At 40.5% G+C, this 18,518-nt stretch overlaps 1 protein-coding gene across 1 annotated transcript in view; it reads right to left on the bottom strand.

The window, feature by feature from the left end:
* Positions 1 to 18,518, bottom strand: part of ptprn2 (protein tyrosine phosphatase receptor type N2) — a 117,931-nt gene that overhangs the window by 98,281 nt on the left and 1,132 nt on the right. The window contains exon 2 of the mRNA XM_030079828.1: positions 5,300 to 5,350. Coding sequence (XP_029935688.1) covers positions 5,300 to 5,350 — 51 coding nt within the window. The remainder of the gene's footprint in view (positions 1 to 5,299; positions 5,351 to 18,518) is intronic.

Genomic DNA, 18,518 nt, shown 5'->3' with positions numbered 1-18,518 from the left:
TCTTTGCTCCAAGACAGAAAAAGTGAAATGTTCGGGGTCTTTCTATTACTTTAGCTACTGTACACATCACTGAGCATCATTTTTCACCTCCAACTAAAATGAAAGAAGGAAAAAAAAATTTAATTACAGTGCCGTGTTCTGTGTAAAATTGAGTGGCTGATAATTACAAAGATAATAATGTGATGTCAGACTAGCCATTAAATTGAATTCTTATTCCAGAGGAGAAGTCAGTGTTTTCCTGACTTCCCCCTAGCCTGTGACCCGTTAAATGACAGCTCTGTACAGGAAAAATCCAGTGGGAGGTGATGAATTAGCATAGACAACAGCATGCAAAGTTCAGGAGTTATTTTGAGATCTCAAGCAGTACAGAGGAAACCTTCCCACCTACAGACAGACAGATCACATCTGAATCACAAAACATCAACTGTCTCATTATCGATAACCAACCCATCTTCTCTGGTATTGTGGCTGGTGGGACGGTTGATCCTGTCAGAAATAATAATGCCATATTTTTAGAATGAGTTTCCTTTTATTGTGATTTATTTTACCGAGATACAGTGTACCACCAGGGATTACATAAGAAATGAAAGGAGGCTGGTGACATAACAAGTGACAGGAAACTGTTAAATGTTTGATACCCTGCATCCGTCGCTCGTTTCCATGGCGATGGTCACCATTAAACATGTTATTTCCCCCTCGGTAGTCAGGGACATTCCCGGTAGCTACCTGACACGCAGACTGACAGACAGACTTGCAGACACACACACACCCACGGGCGCAGGCACACACACTGCTTTTAGCACATTAAAAATAGAATGTCAGTGGTATTTTACAACAAAAGAATCCTTTTTTTGGTAACCATGACATATGATTGATTTATCGAGGTGTGAGAGCTGCATCTCAAGAGGGATGTTGAGCCATCCACAGCCATATGCATGATAAATCATAAAGTATTGCTCTGTCACTTTATAGTGTGTACTCGCAATGCTTACATTATTAGGACAAGAAATCATGGTGCACGATACTAGATAGGTTGTAGAAAACACAGATTTCTTTTCTCCTGTATTTGACATCAAAAAGCAGCGTTTTAATTTCAGGCTTGGACGAGCACAGCATGTATTTGTAAGGTGCATGGAGACTTGTTGTTTCAAATTGAAATCAACAAAATGCAGTGCAATCAAATATCAGGGGAAAAAAAAAAATATGTCTGGAGTAGGTCACCAAGCAGAGGATGGCATTAGACATTAGACATTCATGCCGTTTGGGAATGAAGCCAAGTCTGTAATGAACGACAGAGCACAGTGATTTTCTAATGATACTCTGTCAAGGTTAAGAAAATATTAAGCAGACAATAAATCAATTTGCGCTGCCTTGCACGACGACAGCAACACTGTCAATGTGATGAACAGAATGCAACTGCAATGCAAATGAACTTTGATCAGCGCATGATGCATAATGCATAAAACCGGCCACGGAATCAATCAATCAATCAATCAATCTTCAGATTTATAATCCAAAAAATCAAGTTCAGTGGTGACGGTTTTCACTGTAGAATGGTTACGCCTTGATAAGTAGCATGTTGGCAGGAATAAAGAGAAAGATTTTCAGCCAACAAGGTAAAGAGCTCTAAATCCAGACACCGTCTCTTCCCCCATTGTGACAGGCAGTGAGACATCCAGCTGCTGCTAAAGCTATTTAAACTGTGAAAGCTAATGCTTTAGGATAACAGGAGCAAGCACTAAAGCTGACAGTCAGCAAGGCATTTCTAAAGAACTGTATGTCAGAGGCAGGGAAAATGGACCCAGGAGACAAATTAAGTCGTATTGGAACAGGTGTATTAACCGCACAACTAATGTGTCATGAAAATGAATAGGACAAATCAATGTGTGGAGATCAGACGCAGTCACATGCAGGCTGCTACCACAGAGGAGGACAGAAACAAAAGCTAATTTGATCAGGATATGATTAGTGAAGTATTTAAGGCTTTCTCTGTGCTTTGTTTTTTTTTTTTTTTTTTTTCTTATGTCAGCTGTAGCTTTGAAGTGAAAATTAGGTTTATGCACACATCATAATCTACATACAAATAAAAAGGGAGTAAAGATACATCAGACTCTGAGCGCCACTTGAAAACATACTGCCTGTCCAAATGGGCTGCGGAATATAAATCAGCGCTATTGTTGCATTTTTATTTGGGTTTGGGTGAAGTGGTGGATTTGTTTCCCTCTCTGCTTGAATCACATCCAATCATACTTACTCTGAAAACGTTTGTGCCTTTTGTTTAACCTTAAGTAGAATATTTTCTCCTTAATTCATCCTGTTTATTTATTTAGCATGTCTCTGTCACGCTTGATCATTGTAGAGAGACAAGAATATTTACATCTCCTGCCTGGGCACTGTTACTCTGACCCGTGCAGATTACTGGCAATTGTAAATTGTGCAGTGGTGCGGTGTGAGTATATCTAATTTAAGATCTACTATTATTATTCTACAATAGCAGCCATTGTGAGTTGCCCACTATGTCGTTTAAATGCCTAAAGTACAGGCTGCAGAGAGGTCTTTCAGGCAATATTGGCCCAAGCTGAGGCAAGTTGACCACCAATCAATAAAACATTGTTGGTTAAGTGTTTAATAGGAGCCAACTGCTGTCCAGAGGGGCCGGTGTAGCTCTTAACCACTGCACTTAAGCTTATCATACCAGTGAGCCGCAGACACAAGAGAGAGCCGCATGAGATTAAAACACATTTCCAGTCTCAGGATGATCTTATTTCCTTTTTGAAGAACCCATTTTTTGTGCTCCTCAACAGATCCAAATAAAGATATGAGGACCCCATTGGTCCCAAAATGCAATATGACAGCACAGAGTCAACATGAATTAAGCTTTTTTTGAGGTTAGTAATTGCCTCAAGACATTGGTTGACAAAATGATAACATTTGGAAGAAACACACTGAATGATGACTTGGGGTTTGAATGTGAACTCTTCATCAGCAAGGCAAGTAGTTCTAAAAATAAATAAAATGAAAGAATAAAAGGCACTCAGCTGTATGAAAAGTGGTCTTACCGCAAAAAGCTGCATCGTAACAAGTCATTTACACTTATATTCGGTGTTAAAATCTTGGTTTTCTTATAGTAAGTGAAAAAAATCCACTTGTTTTCAATGGTAATCGAATTATCTTGAATTAAATGTCATGTTCTTGATCGTAGTGCTTTATTCTGTCTAATTCTGCTTTGATTCAGCGTATTTATATTTATTCCCAGAAAAATTCCTGCAACAATGGAAATGTGTGGATTATCTTGCCCCCCACTAGTAGAAATTCATGATTTTAACACTGAATATGAGATCAAATGAATAGAGTTTTTTTTTTTTTTTTTTTTTGCTGTGCTGTTTGAAAGCACAGAGAAGAGCTCCTCCTAGCAACCCTTCCCCCTTTCTCCGCCACCTTGCATGGCAACAGTCCTGGTGAGGAAGAGCATGGTTGGCCCAGCCCAGAATAAACCAGGTTACTCCTTCAGGGACCCTGGGAAGAGTTGAAGTGGCAGACCTAGTTACTCCCACTCATCCTCTGTCTGTGCGGTGGCTGCTACTCATCAGCAGCCCAATGGAGAGTGGCAGGCTGTCGGCCGAGGTGTGGACAGGAGACGGTCACGAAGCAACCGAACAATGCCTCTTTACATAACTCCAAAACTCACAACATTAATCAGGCATTAGCGTCTTTCAGCCTGTTATTTTAGTGCACACAGAAGCCATAATGAGATTTCTATGTGAATCCTGCTCACTGTATTCTCTTTACTCTATAAGCTCCAATCCCACGGTGGGTGGGTCTCCTGGGGCCAGTGGGCAGTAAAAGATAAAAGAGATGGTAACAAGATGAAACGATGAAGAAAAAAAGATGCTAAGATACATTAAATGTTTGCAGGAATGACCATCACCAAAACATCTGTGTCACATCGCTTCTTTGCGTAACAGCCTAATGTAACTTAATATGATGCCCTCCCCCCCCTCACACACATACACACACTCACTCCCCAACCCTGCTCTCTCTGCCTCTGGGTATTTTTCCTTCGAGGTGTCAGCAATTTCCCTCTATTAGGCTACACACAGCTCCCCTCTGTACCAAGGCAGTCTGTGTAATTAAAGTCAGTTTTTCATTCCACTTCTGAGCTGTACCCCCATCTCCTGCCCAGTTTCCTCCTGCAGAACTGGGTTAATATGGAAATGAGACTGGAAATCTCCTAACATGCTTCTCTAACATGGTTATGAAACCAAAGACTACTGGATGTGGAATTAAAAGATCAAAATAGATGTTTTTAATAATAAAGAAATCTTTTGAGTTCGGGAGTTAGAACAGTCACAGTTGGACTAAACAAAGTGGCATGGAAACAGCAAGTGCTCCGTTGCTGGCTTCACCTCATTTGTGAAATTGATTTCATAATGAGTCTGCGGACAGTAAATGAAGTGAGCGAAACTCAGTCAAATAAAAACAACAAAGCAACCTTTAAGCACGGGCATTTAATCATTTTGTTTGCCAGGCTGAGGACAGAAACTCCAAATATACACTCAAACAGACATGGATTTTTGGCACACGTGCATGTAAGAACAAAACCACGTCCTGCACCGCTGCACCCGTTCGAAGAGCTTTCCCTACACAGGAATATATTAACCTTTCACTATGGCCCCGTCGTGAAGATGATCCTCAATATCGACATTCTATCAATCCTCTTCAAAAGTAAAGCCTGCTGCGTGATTCTGCTGAAGGCCATGCAATAATAAGCCTCAACATTTCCCCCTCATCCCTTCATTAGGTGACACAGTTGCCCTGGCAACCGCTGACGGAGAGCCAAGCATCTCCTGAGACGATTTGTTTCATACATGAGGTTGTGACCATTTCTGGCTTGGGAAACCTTGAAGCGTAGTGGACACGGGAACATAGGAAGGAAAACATCCTCCTGGGATCGATCATAAGCCTTGCAGCTGGTTGCAGGAAAAAGGGCAAATGCTTTATAATTCCATTGTGCTGTATCTCTTTGGAGAGGCTCAGCTCCCAGATGTTTCCATGCTTTTTTTTCCTCACTTAACTCATAGTTTAAATTGAGCTACAACAGATGCTATGAGCAAACCCTCCAGTCCCCATCTCACTGCCTATAAATCCCAGAGTGACTAAAAATAGCTAGAAGGGCTTTGGAAGTGTGTTGGGTCGATGGTGGTTGATAGCCCTGGGATGTTGTTCTAAATAATGAGGTGTGGTGAGTGTTTGGTACTGTGGTCATGACTCGGAGGTGGATCCTCTGGAGTGGACTTACCATTGACGCAGAACTCATATGGTGTGCAGAGCTCGTCCTCAAACAGGCAACCTGAAGGTGAGAGAAGGTGAACCGGGAAAGAGGGAGAAAGTTAAAACACAAGACGACACTTTACATTCACACACACAGCAACAGGGCTGGATAAAAAAAAAATCAAATAACACAACATATTTGACCAAATGACTCAATATTGATACTGTTAAAATACTGTAGGCATGACTGTTGGTGCTTTCATAAGATATTTACACACCAGAGATTTTGATAATAATCATTAGTAATGTGGATATGATGACCAAACAAATAGAGGCAAATAACAGCTACAACAGTCTAATAAGTTCAGAAAATTGCAGCTCTTTACTGTAATGCAGCCTTTAAAACCAGGATGACACTTACATATCATATCATACTATTACAATATCCAGAGCCCCAAACAATATCCAGTCTTATATCCTGATATCAATAGAATATTGAGAAATTGCTCAGCAAAGCTAGGTACAAGGCAGTATAGATATTTTGGGAAAAATATCCTCTACTTGAAATGCAAATGCAAAAACAAAGCAACCACCAAGCATTTGTCAAACCCAATCCTCAAATACCTGAGGATTGGGTTTGAGAAATAACTTTTTGATTACTGGATCGCATAAATCAATGTCAATTTACTGTGGGGAAAAAAGAGAGGAATAGTGAATGAGTCCACACACAGAATATCAAATGGCAGCGACAAAAACATGCCAAAGTTCATCATGTAAGATAAGTATAGGTATGGCAAATGTATATGCAGTGTTCATCAGATCAACTGTAGACAACTGATAGAACTGAAGAACTAAATTAGCCCTGTATCACAATTCCCAATATGTCACTGCTCTGAAAAACCACAACTCAATACTGCATTAGCACTAGCTGTGGGCATCACTGCTAATGGCAGAGCTATCAATCATCAATTAGTGTGGCTTCTCCTATCCTGTTCCTGCCACTAATACCCCAACTCCATGGGCAATGTTTCCATATATGAATATTGCATGAATATTAATGAACTTTAACGCCTGGACTGGGGCTGGGTGTTCCAGACTGATAAATGAACAGATGGCAGGAGCATTATGGGTAGCTGTTCCCCGTGTTCATATTTCACACGTGGGAGTTGCAGTGCGCAGGGAACCGATTGTTCTGCTCGCCGATCTGCACAGGTGATCCTCCACATCCACCTATTTCCAGAGAAAAAAAAAATGTCGAGCGGTGAGGGAGGGAGAGTTTGAAAGACATGGATTTGTTTGACAATGTGGCTCAAACTTTGTAACAAAAAGCTTTGGAAATGGGCGAGGTTACAGCAAAGCTCCGGGAGAAATGTCATATTCTGTTTTGGAGAAAGAACGCACCGGCATGTTCGGAGATAAAGATTAGAGAAGCCAATCAAACAAGAAATGATCCACTTAGTCCATCCTATTCAGCTTTGTTCATTAAAGGGACGTTTCCCCCAAAATACAAAAAAAAAAAAAAAAAAAAAAAAGATATTTCCCCCTTTACCCCTTGTTTATTCTGTCCATGCATACAGTTTCTGTGTGATTTGGCAAGGTTTCCAGTTGTGCACCATCTGTGTTATTGTACCCCAGTACAATGGGACTAGATGACTATTCATCAACAACAACAACAAAAATAATGCAGATAGCTAGTATAACCAACAGTCCTTGGGTGACAAAGAGCTTTACTGAGAGCTATTTCCTGCCGAAGAACATCAGCAAACTGTTTCAATCCACCGCGGTGAAGAACAAATTAGGGGTGGATAGGCAAACTGGAAAACCTTGCCAAATCACAAAGAAACTGTGACGAAGAATAGATCCTTTTTTTGCTGTCTTTTGGGAGGGGCAGTTCATTAAGCTCTGGAAAGTCCTCTTGATACGCACCGTAAAACCTCATGTTCAGGAACAAACCATTGAGCTAATGATCTTCGCGAACAGAAAGAGAATCCTCCAAAATCCTCCGCAAAACCAACTGGGTCATGCAGTCAACATCCTTCCTTCTCAGCCTTTCATCTCTGTTATTTCTCCCTCTCTGCTCATCAACAGGAGTAACTGAAGTGGATACAGCCACTTGGCCCGATGGCACTGAGGGCCAGCGGTAAGAAGCTCATGACTGTGAATAGTTAGAGCAAGCTGGGTAGGAGGAGAGGCCTCTGTCACACTTCTGTAATAATGAGACTAGATGGAGGCAAGAAGTCTGTTAATCACGTCAGACAGAAAGAAAGGAACGTCTGAGCAGATGTGGCTTTCAAGTGTCAGTTGTTCAAAGTTTCTAAGGCTCCAAGTTTCTTTATTCCAGGTCTGTCATTAGGATAATTATGCCGATAATGATTATTACAGGTTAATTTGCCAGGGAATGCGATTATACTGACATAATACACCACCATTTTGTTTGGGAGTTGAGGGCATATTTCTCAAAATTGCACTTTTTGAGGGTAATGGATTCAATATGTCAGCAAAATGGCTATTTAATGATGTAGAGTGGGGGTGTATCATCACAGATTTGTAAGGTCACTCATTTCCTTGGAACAAAACAGACAAGCATTTCCTGACAAACAAGTTGTTGTGCCACAGAAGTGACTCCAAAAGGCAGCAGCAGAAAAAAAGAATTGTTACTGAAGAAGGCCTATTGCTGCTTTTCTGATATTATGCTTATGTAGAGGTAGTACTGTAAACAATCTACTTAAGTAAAAGTAAAAAGTGTCTTGTTTAAAATGCACTTAGAGTAAAATTTACTTAGTTTTTGTTTAGAAAGAATAACTTTGTCATATGTATTCATTTCCATGCAATTCTAATGAGTACACAGTTAAAACTAGATACATTCATCTGGAAATTTGCAATGTAGCTAAGCAAAATACTTCAGGAAAAAAATACAGAATTTAAACAAATACTAAAACTAGCAGTGCTCAATTATAGTGACATGAGTAAATATAGTTAGTTACTTGCAAACGCATCCTTCATTTTGCAGAGCATCTTGACCAATCCCACACTGTAACCCATCTTAACCCTATAAAGCCATTTGTATCATATATGATACACGTTATCAAATAACACATTCCATTTTCAGTTTAATCAATACTTGACCAAAATACTGTTGTATACCTTTGGACACTTCCCCTGTTCGCCCTGGACCATACCATTGGCACTTCAAGTGCTGTCATATATGATACAACAGAAAAAGCATATGTAATAACATATTTTTTGAAAAATCTTTTTTTTTTTTTTTTTACATTTTGTTATAGGACTAAGTAAAGGGTTCAATTTAAAAAATATATATATATTTTTTGCCAATTCTTTCATAGTTCAGGCTTTATAGGGTTAAGAAGTTGTTCGGTCTCATACTCAGATCTTAAAAATCTTATTTCCCTTAAAACAAATGAAAGAATCTACCAGTGGAATGAGATAATCCCACCTGTTTCCAATGATAATCAAGCTGCTTCCAGAATTTTCTTGAATCAGGTGTCATATTCTTGATTGTGGTGCCTTATTCTGCCTTGTTTCAACATATTTATATTTGCTTGCAGAAAAATTCCTGAAACAAGTGAAACTGCATTGGAAACAAGTGGGATTATTTCATGGCAGATTTTTTTTTTTTTTTTTTTTTTTTGGCTTCTTTTAAGGATAAACTAAATGCCTTGCTAAGATGCTGATTTTGTTGCAGAGTAAAGACGACACACTCTCCAACTTGTCCAAGTGCACACGTAATAAAACTTCAACAGAACAGTAACTTGGAGGTGGAGGAGCGATACAAGGCTTCTTGACCATGCATCTCACCGCTGCAATTAGTGTCAGTCCATTCAACTTTACCTCCTCATCACTCCCCTGCTTAATTCATTGGGTTCTCTGGGAGGCCTTGTCAGCTTTCAATATTAATTACGACCTTCCATTTAATGAAGCATCCACCCAAGCATAGTTAGTCAGACTTTGTGTGTGTGTGTGTGTGTGTGTGTGTGCATGTGTGCATGTGATAGGCAGGACATAGGATTGATAACGCCACATCCCCTTTCTCCAACGCCATGCCAGAGATGATTAAAATGGGGCCTTTTAATTAAAATGCAATCACAGTGGATGCTGCTGATTACCTTGGGCGAAAACAGCATTCTGGACTCATCATGACTAAGGAAGGGAGTGGTGAGGGGAAAAAAAAAAAAGAAAAAAATGTGTCAATGAAATATCTTAATGAAGCATCAGAGAATGAATAGCCACACCGACTTGTGTAATGTTGTGTGTGCAAGACTGTGTCACAAAACAAAAGTGACCACGGTGCTTACTCGTGCCAGAAACACACCAAAACCCACAATAACGGGCTGATGTTCTGTTGCCGTGACAACCACCATCATAGATTAATGTCAGCAGGCTGTCAACAGGAAGCTGACTGATTAGTCAAATAAGCGTGGCCTCAGTGGGCTTCGGTGGATCAATTGGGATGAAATGAGCATTCAGTTGTTTCTTGTTTCAGGACGTTTTTTTTTTTTTTGGTTCTTGAGAGAGAGAAAGAGAATAATGTGAGGGTTTAAAAACTGAACACCATGCTTAGACATTTCAAACCCTGACTTCTTTAATACAGCCATCGTGCCCACATGTATACATCTATACATGTAGAATACATGCTGCAGCCAAAGGAATAATTCATCAGCTGAAAGCAAAATCAATTTGGAAGCGAAAGATGTGTGTTAACTACAGGTGCTCTACATGTGGCCTCTCTTCCCGAAATAGACACGGGGTGACCTAATTCACGGTGATGCAGGGAGAATCCAGAAGGTCAATGGATATGGTGAGTCAAATCACAAACTGACTGTTTATTGTTCAACATGATGTATCTTGTAGTACGGCTGGGTATTATATCAATATTAGATTACATAGTGCTATATGATATTTGCCCTCTTTTTTGTTGTTTGTTGTTTGTTCTTAAAAACGTGTAAAAATGTGTAAAACCACCAGTATTCATTCTTATACTATTGTTATCAGTATTTGGTAAAAGATATTGTGTAACTTCATTTTGCACATACATACAGCAGTAGTCTGTTTTTATGTTGCATACTAAACTCCAAAATATAAAGTGGCAAATGCACTGCGGCCTTGCAAAAATAACAAAATTTTATCCATCCATCTTTGCAAATTATTCACACTTCCTTTCCTTAAAAGCACAGTTTCTTTCCAGTGCATGGTGTTAGTATGCAGAACGGATCACCTGAATCAATTAAATTTTGTTCATGCAAGTACCGGCGGCCCAGACCTCTCCCAGGTTCCTCGGCTGCGCGGCAGACAGACGCCTCCCCAAGATGCCCCCTGCCTGCCTCATTACAAACTAACTGCCACTGTGGGCAGCGAGTGCATGTACTGTATAAGTAAGCAAGGAGTAACACACAAACACACCATCTCAATTCACCTTAAGCTGAGACCTCTGCTGCACGGCGTGTCAGGGACTAACAGCATGGATGTCTAGCCTCAGGGGTGCAGATGGGAAAAAAAGGGAGACAGGGAACGGATGTGAGGGGGAGTGTATTTAAAGGGAGAAGCTCATTTAAGGACAGAAAAGTAATTATATAAGAATGACTGAGCGTTTCTCATTAGGAAATAATATGACCGTATTAATCTCACAGCTAATCTCCACCTGTACATTATCCAGTTATTAAGTGGTGCATTCCCATAATGCACCGTACGCCCTCAGAGCAGACCCGCTGTAGGTCTGGAGGGCTGCCTGAAACCCTCCCAAACATTTGTCTGCCAGCGACTGACCTTGCCCGCAAGAAAATGAACCATTAAAAACGTCCTAAAAATGCAACACCCAGGGCTGAACGAGAAGTCGGACACCAAAGTCTGAACGTCCAGATTCCCTCACAGGTGGTTGGCTGGTGCCGGGATACCATCTGCGATGTTCGAGGGGCCAAGGAGGATGCTGGGAATCTGGCAGTGAGGACGGCCACTCCCAGACACTGCTGCAGTTTGGGGCATATTTCATTCAGTCTCTGGGGCCACCAACATATCTTATTATTATAATTACAGGCTTCAACCAAGGACACTTGACTCCACTCGTCTTCACTCACACACACTCCCTCTATCATGCACATACACACCCTCTTGTACCATCAGCCAAAAAAGCCATTTTCGAATGGTGCGGCGAGTGACAACGGCAATAAAAGTTCAAGTGAATTGAAGAGAGCGCGGGACTGGAGTGGGGGACGGAAGAAAAGAACATTACCTGCAAGCAAATTAACATCAGCTTGACACCGTGTCCACAGATTGAAACATCTTGTGTCATTAAAGCACCCGCTTGCTAAAATTCAAGATGGCTCTCGGCTTTTTTTTTTTTTTTTTTTCTTTTTTTTTCAGCTCCTAAAGGTCTGGTCTTCTCAAGGGCTGCACTTCACATGTCAGCCACTCAACTATCACGGTTTGTCATCATCAGTTTCAATAATTCATCATTCTCTGTGTAAGTCTATACTTTGACGATATGGCTCAGTTATAATAATGGACTTGTGTGGACATTTCAGGTAGAAACCATTCTTTCTAGGGAGACCCATAAACCATGAGCAACATTAAAACATCAAAATATTTTGTGTCGTGTTTCTTATTCAATGTAGGTGGAAAAAAAAAGCTGTGAAAATGTTGCTTACTACTGCCAGTCTCACACAGCAAGACATCCTCCCCCTTTATGCAGTTTCTATGTTGAAATCGGATAACCAAATTTGCATAGCCCCGCCCCTTCACTTGCAACTTATTCCAGAAATTTGTTCCCAGGTCTCTTTATGGGTTGATCTGCACTGCCTATCACAGCATTTGCCCTTGGGTATTATTTCCTAATGGGTCGTTACTTCTGCTTTGCACCAGAAACTGACTTTTGTGTGGGAGGAGCAGAGACAGGCCCTCAGAATAGTGTAATAAAAACAAATACTCAGTTTTTATTGTTCAAACTATTACAGAAGTCTTTAATAGACATGCATAGGCAGTACAAATGTGCCTTTAGGGGTTAAAACATGGGACGTTTAATTGCATTTTCTCTGCGCAATGAGCTATCTAACAAGATGAATCATTTGTGGAAAAATTCACCTTTTCCCGTTTAGCACACTTGACAAAAAAGTGCTCACAGCTCACTGACAGGGGATTCCAGCTCACAATGAGGTCACTGTGATTGAAGAGGAAACCTGACATGAAACCACCAGACATCCACAGCAGTGTAACCAAACATATTTCTCACTGACTTTCCAGAGGATTTCTCCCAGAATTCCCAGGGAGGCAGGTCACTCTCAGTCACTCAGCTGCCAGCTTCAGGCGACAGCCCAGACAACGGCCATGAATTAAAGATGGCAGCACCGGCGCGGCAACAGAGGACCCAGAAATAGGCCGGCTTGACCTTTTCCCTGACCTGCACTGAATGATTCAGACATTTGATTTTCTCCACGATTTTGAGGTGCGACTGGGTGTTGAAGTGGAGACCAGAGCAAGTCAAAGGCCTGGGCGTCTATATTTCGGCTCACCGTAAACCCACACGCCCTGGCCCTGGGGGAAATGTCTAGTCCTCCATCTTAGATGCACTCAAGTGGAAGTTTTCACCCTGTAATTTGTGCAATCTCAATCTGATTTTTTTAATGTTACAAGGGCCAATTGAATCTCATTTAAAGTTCAGGCCGCTACTCATTAGAGACGAGCAATTAATCAAAATATAATTAAAATCACAATGTCACCAAGTGCTGTTTCTTTTTTTTCTTTCTTTTTTTTTTTTGCTGAAAAAGAATTATAATGCAAAAATTAGCATTCCGATATCTGTGAAAATCATTGCATTAATGGACTGGACTGATTGTGATTATCAAATCGTTTAGACCTACTAGTTACCACAGCACAAGGCAAGCTACAGGCTTTGTATCTATTTGTGATTTATTTGCGCCAAGTGATGTATGTTGAGTTTGCCATGTCCACATGAAGAGCTCCTTTCTCCCCTTGTCTGTCGCTGACATTCATTTTGTTTCCTCGCTGCACTGAGAGAGAGTCCAGAGTATTAATCAATAGATGAAGCCGAAGCATTACTGCTTTTAATCACAGCTGAGATGGTATAGATTAATTCCTCTGCTCCACGTGCCGTCTGCAGTCTTCCTCATTACTGTGTTATTGTCCTCATTATAAATCTTGGCTCCACAAAACAGAGGTGACCTTCAGACTGACCCCCCTCCTATCAACACCATCTAATTTAAACTTAAAACGAGACAGTTGCGTGCAGCCATGGCAGAGCGCCGCAATTCTCCTTTTAATACTGGAGAATGTTTTCACACTCTCTATCACACCAGCCTCTGGATCTCAGGTATTTGGTGAGGTGAGAAAATGTGATAAGAAGCACATTATTCCCACTTTTTTTTTTTCTGTTGGAGGCATAGAGAATGATGTGTAAGTGGGAAAATGGTTTTAACATCTTACAGTGTATGTGTGCATTCTGAAAACACAAGTCTGCTGAGAGTAAACCCAATACAATTTAATTTAATTTAACATTAGAAGACAAAATAAAAGGAGGATGCTTCTACTATAACTTTGCTTTCTCCTCTCAGTGGTGGCACACATCTTCCTTGACCTGAAAATGCTGTTTTCATTCACCTCGGATTGAAGTAGACAGAAAGGAAAGGAGATGGATCATCCCGACACGTCTATCTGACACAATTCTGACTTCCTTCCTCTCAAGAGCCGGTGACATTTGTCTGGAAACACACACACACACACACACACACAAACGTAGCCAGCCGCTCTGCTCCCACTCCCTCATCTCAATAACTACTCAAAGCCAACACACTCCTCCAAGCATCTGTTGAGTCGCAAAGCAACATCGCACTTCGTCTGTTATCACACCAGCCGTGGCAGTGTCCCAAGCCAGGAATATACAGCCTGCTTTGTGCCGCTCTCTGCATCTCAGCGCTTAAATGTATCACACCTTAAAGGTTGCAACACTGCAATTATCTACAAACCCAAAGTCCCATATTCCCTTTATAACTCACAGCAATCTGAAATGCAGCAGATCCAGAGACATGCGATGAATTCATGTGAAACTGAACCCCTGAAAACGTGCAGCTGAGAAGACGTTGAGCATAATATGCTGTTTGTTAGCAAGAATCAATTGGCATATATTACATTCAACAACAGACGCCAGGCACCCAAAAAAAAAAAAAAAAATTAGAACATGATGTCAGATCAATTACACTCATATTGAATGCAGCAGCTGTCGAGATTATCAATTTAGAAAAACAGGCTTTGCAAATAACACACCAAATGCTCAGTGATCATCATTTAACCATCCTGCACAGACTATGTGGCCCCAATTTGCAGGCAATGTGCATAAAAGAGGGAAGAATTACACAATGAAATCGCACAGACATTTGCCATTTATGGGATGAGTGGAAGCATTTAGCACATTCTTGGCAGACATCACACCCAAACTGTCAATAAAGCCTCAAGTGTAGGCCAGAGCTGCTTAACGCTGACCTGACACACTTAGAAAAATGCATTGTGACCTTCACTGAGTGTGTGACAGACACGATGGCAGGGTTATAACTTTGCATTTTTGTCTTAGTTTATTAAAGTGCTTGGTAACACTTCATTTTAGTGGGCGAATTTCATGGTAAGTAATGTCGTAGTTGCAATATCTTTGAAATTACACCCAAATGACATCAACATTTACCTCAAAATTTGTTGAAACTTTCACCAAACTCATAGATGGATATTTCAAATCCATTAAATCCTAAAAATGAAGCCAGGGTTGCCACTGTTCATGGAATTTCGGGAATATTCATGAAATCGAAAGACTGACTACATGTGTGCAATTTGAATGTATCATCATTTCTGTGGAGCTTAGTCGTATTGGAGTTCTACAGGAAAAACATTGAATAAAAATCATAAATTTGCTTTGCAACATCACTTGAAATACTCAGAAGGAGCTTGGTGACACAGTGAAAGTGAAAGTTTCGGTTTTCAATAAATTTTGTGGTAAATGTTGATGCAATTTGGGGGCAATATCAAAGAAATTTCAAATATGTTACTTAGTTAGCACCTACTTAAATTCCCCACCACCTAAAAGAAAGTGTTATGAAATGTTTTCAAATGTCTACTTTAATATTTGGTGTCTATAAACTAAAAGAGGCTTGCTTCCAAATAGGGCTGGACAATTAATCGAAATATTATCGCAACTGCAGAATGGCTAAGTGCAATGTCCACATCACAGGAGCTGCAATTTTGGGGTAAAGGTAAAATCTTTGACAAAATCACAGTATAAATGAAGTATTTGTGGTGCTACAGAGATCCCCCGGCCTCCAAATTGTATTTTCTAGGCATAAGAGAAGGTGTTTGATTGGTTCAGACACCAGAAAACATCAAACCACTGATCATGATCATTTAAAGATTTTTTTTTTAATCCATAAAAATGAAAATTACGCAACAAAAATCAGCACTCTGACTGAAATTGCAAATTATATCGCAGTTGGAATACCTGTCAGTATAATCGTAATGTGATTTTTTTTTCTTTGTCTTTCTTCCCCACTTGAAAGACAAACCACACTGGTATGAACGGTCCCCCGGGGATTGACAGGGGATGCCCTAGCAACTGAGAAAGCACTAAGAAAACAGCAGGTGACATATAGGATGAAAACAAAAGGCGAAGATGTGCAGCCGCTCCCAAATACGGCGCTCACAACCCACCTCGCCGTTAAGACCCGGTGCAGTATCTGTCCTCATATCACAGCACATTTCAATCCACTCTGATGATTTATAACCACTATATTATATGTCATATCTCCACTCAGTCCTGATATCTATGGGATGACAGATGCTTGTGGCAAAATAGATAGAGTTCAGCAGCGTATGAATCAAATCTAACATGTCTGGGCACATTAGGCGATGGCTCTGATAGCCAGGCACAATGAAAAGACTCAGCTGCAGAGGAGCCCATAAGGAGGACGTCTGAGTCTACATATTGCAGATAAGCGTCCCTGTAAAATATCTCACTCCATCAACACACAACACTCCATAATTTGTCGACAGTGTATTTTTGGAGCTGGTGGGTGAGAAGGCAATCGCTTCTGTAAAGTGGGTTCCTTATTAAGGTGAGCTGACATAGAAACCCTCAAAGCCTGTGGCAAATACCACACGAGGCTTTGGTGATCAAACAGAATCAATACGCTGTGATCAACCTCTGATCTTTCTGGGTTTTTTTTGGTTTTTTTTATTCTCTGCTTCACTTCTGCAAAACCTTGGCTCAAACTCCCCGCTAAATCTCTTCTGCTACATTGTGGAATGTATTCATAAAATCTGGCCAACGACCGAGTAGGAGTTGGTGTGATGCATTCATCTTTGTTTAAAAAAAGCTGTTTATACGCTATAATCTGACTGTGAAAACACCTGTTTTATTTAATTCAATTTTTGCCTCTTTTAATGAATTCAGTATTTGTCCTACTAGTTGCAGGGGAGAAAGAAGAATAATTTTCTAAGCAAAACACCAGCTTGCAGCTAGGGAACGGCTGTCTGTTTAACAAAGTACGTGTTTGTCAGCGCTCTTTATTAGGATGCAGCACACTGCCAAACCATTGATAAAAGGACAGAGAAGCTGAATAAAATTCGAACAACAGGCTGGACGGCAACATTTTTGCAGATCGCAAAGTGAGGGCTACTTTGTCTGGGTGCCACAAAATTAATTTCTGTAAATTTTCCATTGGCAGGACTTGGTTCAGCTGTCTGGAGATGCATTTTTCAAGTTATTCTATTCCTTACTTACTGTTCCAAGGGTGCTGGGCTACCATGAGCTGTCAGATCATGTGGCATAGATGGCATGTACTCTTGAAGTGTCTGAAACTCAGTTGGAGGGATACACGGCGTTCCTCAATGACATTCTGTCTTTTCACTCTTTTGTCAGCGTTAGTGAAGGCAAAGCAAAGCGTCTTAAATATATGTTGAACTCGGTGACTGAGATGGAAAAGGTTTGTGGTTCACCGCACTTCATGTGAGTTTGAGAACTTTGTAAAGCTACTCCTGTCAGAACTAATACCACTTCAGCTAAACATTAAAAGTCTGGTTTGAGACTCACCCTGAGAATGAAGTACAATAATTGCTGCCCATGATTAACGACCTTACAGCATATTTATCAAACCAGTCAGTGACATCTCCTGTCCTTTGGGTGGGGACAGCACCATCCTGGAAGAGACTGCTCAGAAATGCCTTATCATGGGATCCAGGCAATCACACACCTTTGTATTTAACAGGTGTCTATTTGATGCACTCCATACCACAGCGGATCTTGAACCGCTTCCAGTATAAGTATCTGAAAATTATTTTGCAGTTACCTGTGTTTTGCTCGCACATCACTGCTACATTTTAGCACATTTCCAAAAGCTTATTCATCCCAAAATGCCACTTTGGGCCGACTGATAATGGGCTAGAGAACATCTCAAGCACTTCACATTTCCTGCAGAGAATGAACTACTCTGTGGCCAATATGTGGTAGAAATGTAGATAATATCTTTTTATTTTTGCGATCAGGACCAAATTTGCATCACTCTTAAAAAATTTTAAAGTAGTTCACTTCATTTTGTGAGTAGTGTAGTATGGATGAAGATCACCCAACATGCACACACACACATATACTGTACATATATATACAGCCAAATCACAAAATCCTGCACTGAACCAAAGCCTCCCAGTGACACACCGTAATGCACAGTGGGACTCATTAAAAACAATAACCATCCCTAACTCCCAGCCACACTCTGACAATGGAGACCTCTTCCACAAAGAGGAAAAGAAAAAAAAAAAAAAAAAAAAAAAAAACATGCTGAGAATTGAATGAGAAATTCACCAGGGGAATAAGCACTGACTCATTCACAAGTATTTTATGCATAAATTAGGCAACTTGCAGGAAACTAAAGACATGAAGGAAATCCTAAGTTCTGTGCCTATGTATATGTCTCCTAGCCTTAAACTACCACTCAAATATAGTAATAGAAATATATATTTTTTCTCTCTCTATATATATATAAGAAAACTGGGACTGGGTATGTGTCCATCAGCATGCTGAATGTACAGAATACTGTGTGAGTGTGTGTGTGTGTGTGTGTGTGTGAATGTGTGGATGTTGCACATGGTAAAAAAAAAAAAGAGGGCAACCTTCTAGTTCTAAATATGTGCAGATTGTGACGTAGTTGGTTGGCTGTATGAATCATCGCAGAGCAGGAATGTCAATG

The sequence above is a fragment of the Myripristis murdjan genome, chromosome 20 (genome assembly GCF_902150065.1).
Source record: "Myripristis murdjan chromosome 20, fMyrMur1.1, whole genome shotgun sequence".
Taxonomy (NCBI): domain Eukaryota; kingdom Metazoa; phylum Chordata; class Actinopteri; order Holocentriformes; family Holocentridae; genus Myripristis; species Myripristis murdjan.
This window is presented reverse-complemented; position numbering and strand designations above follow the sequence as displayed.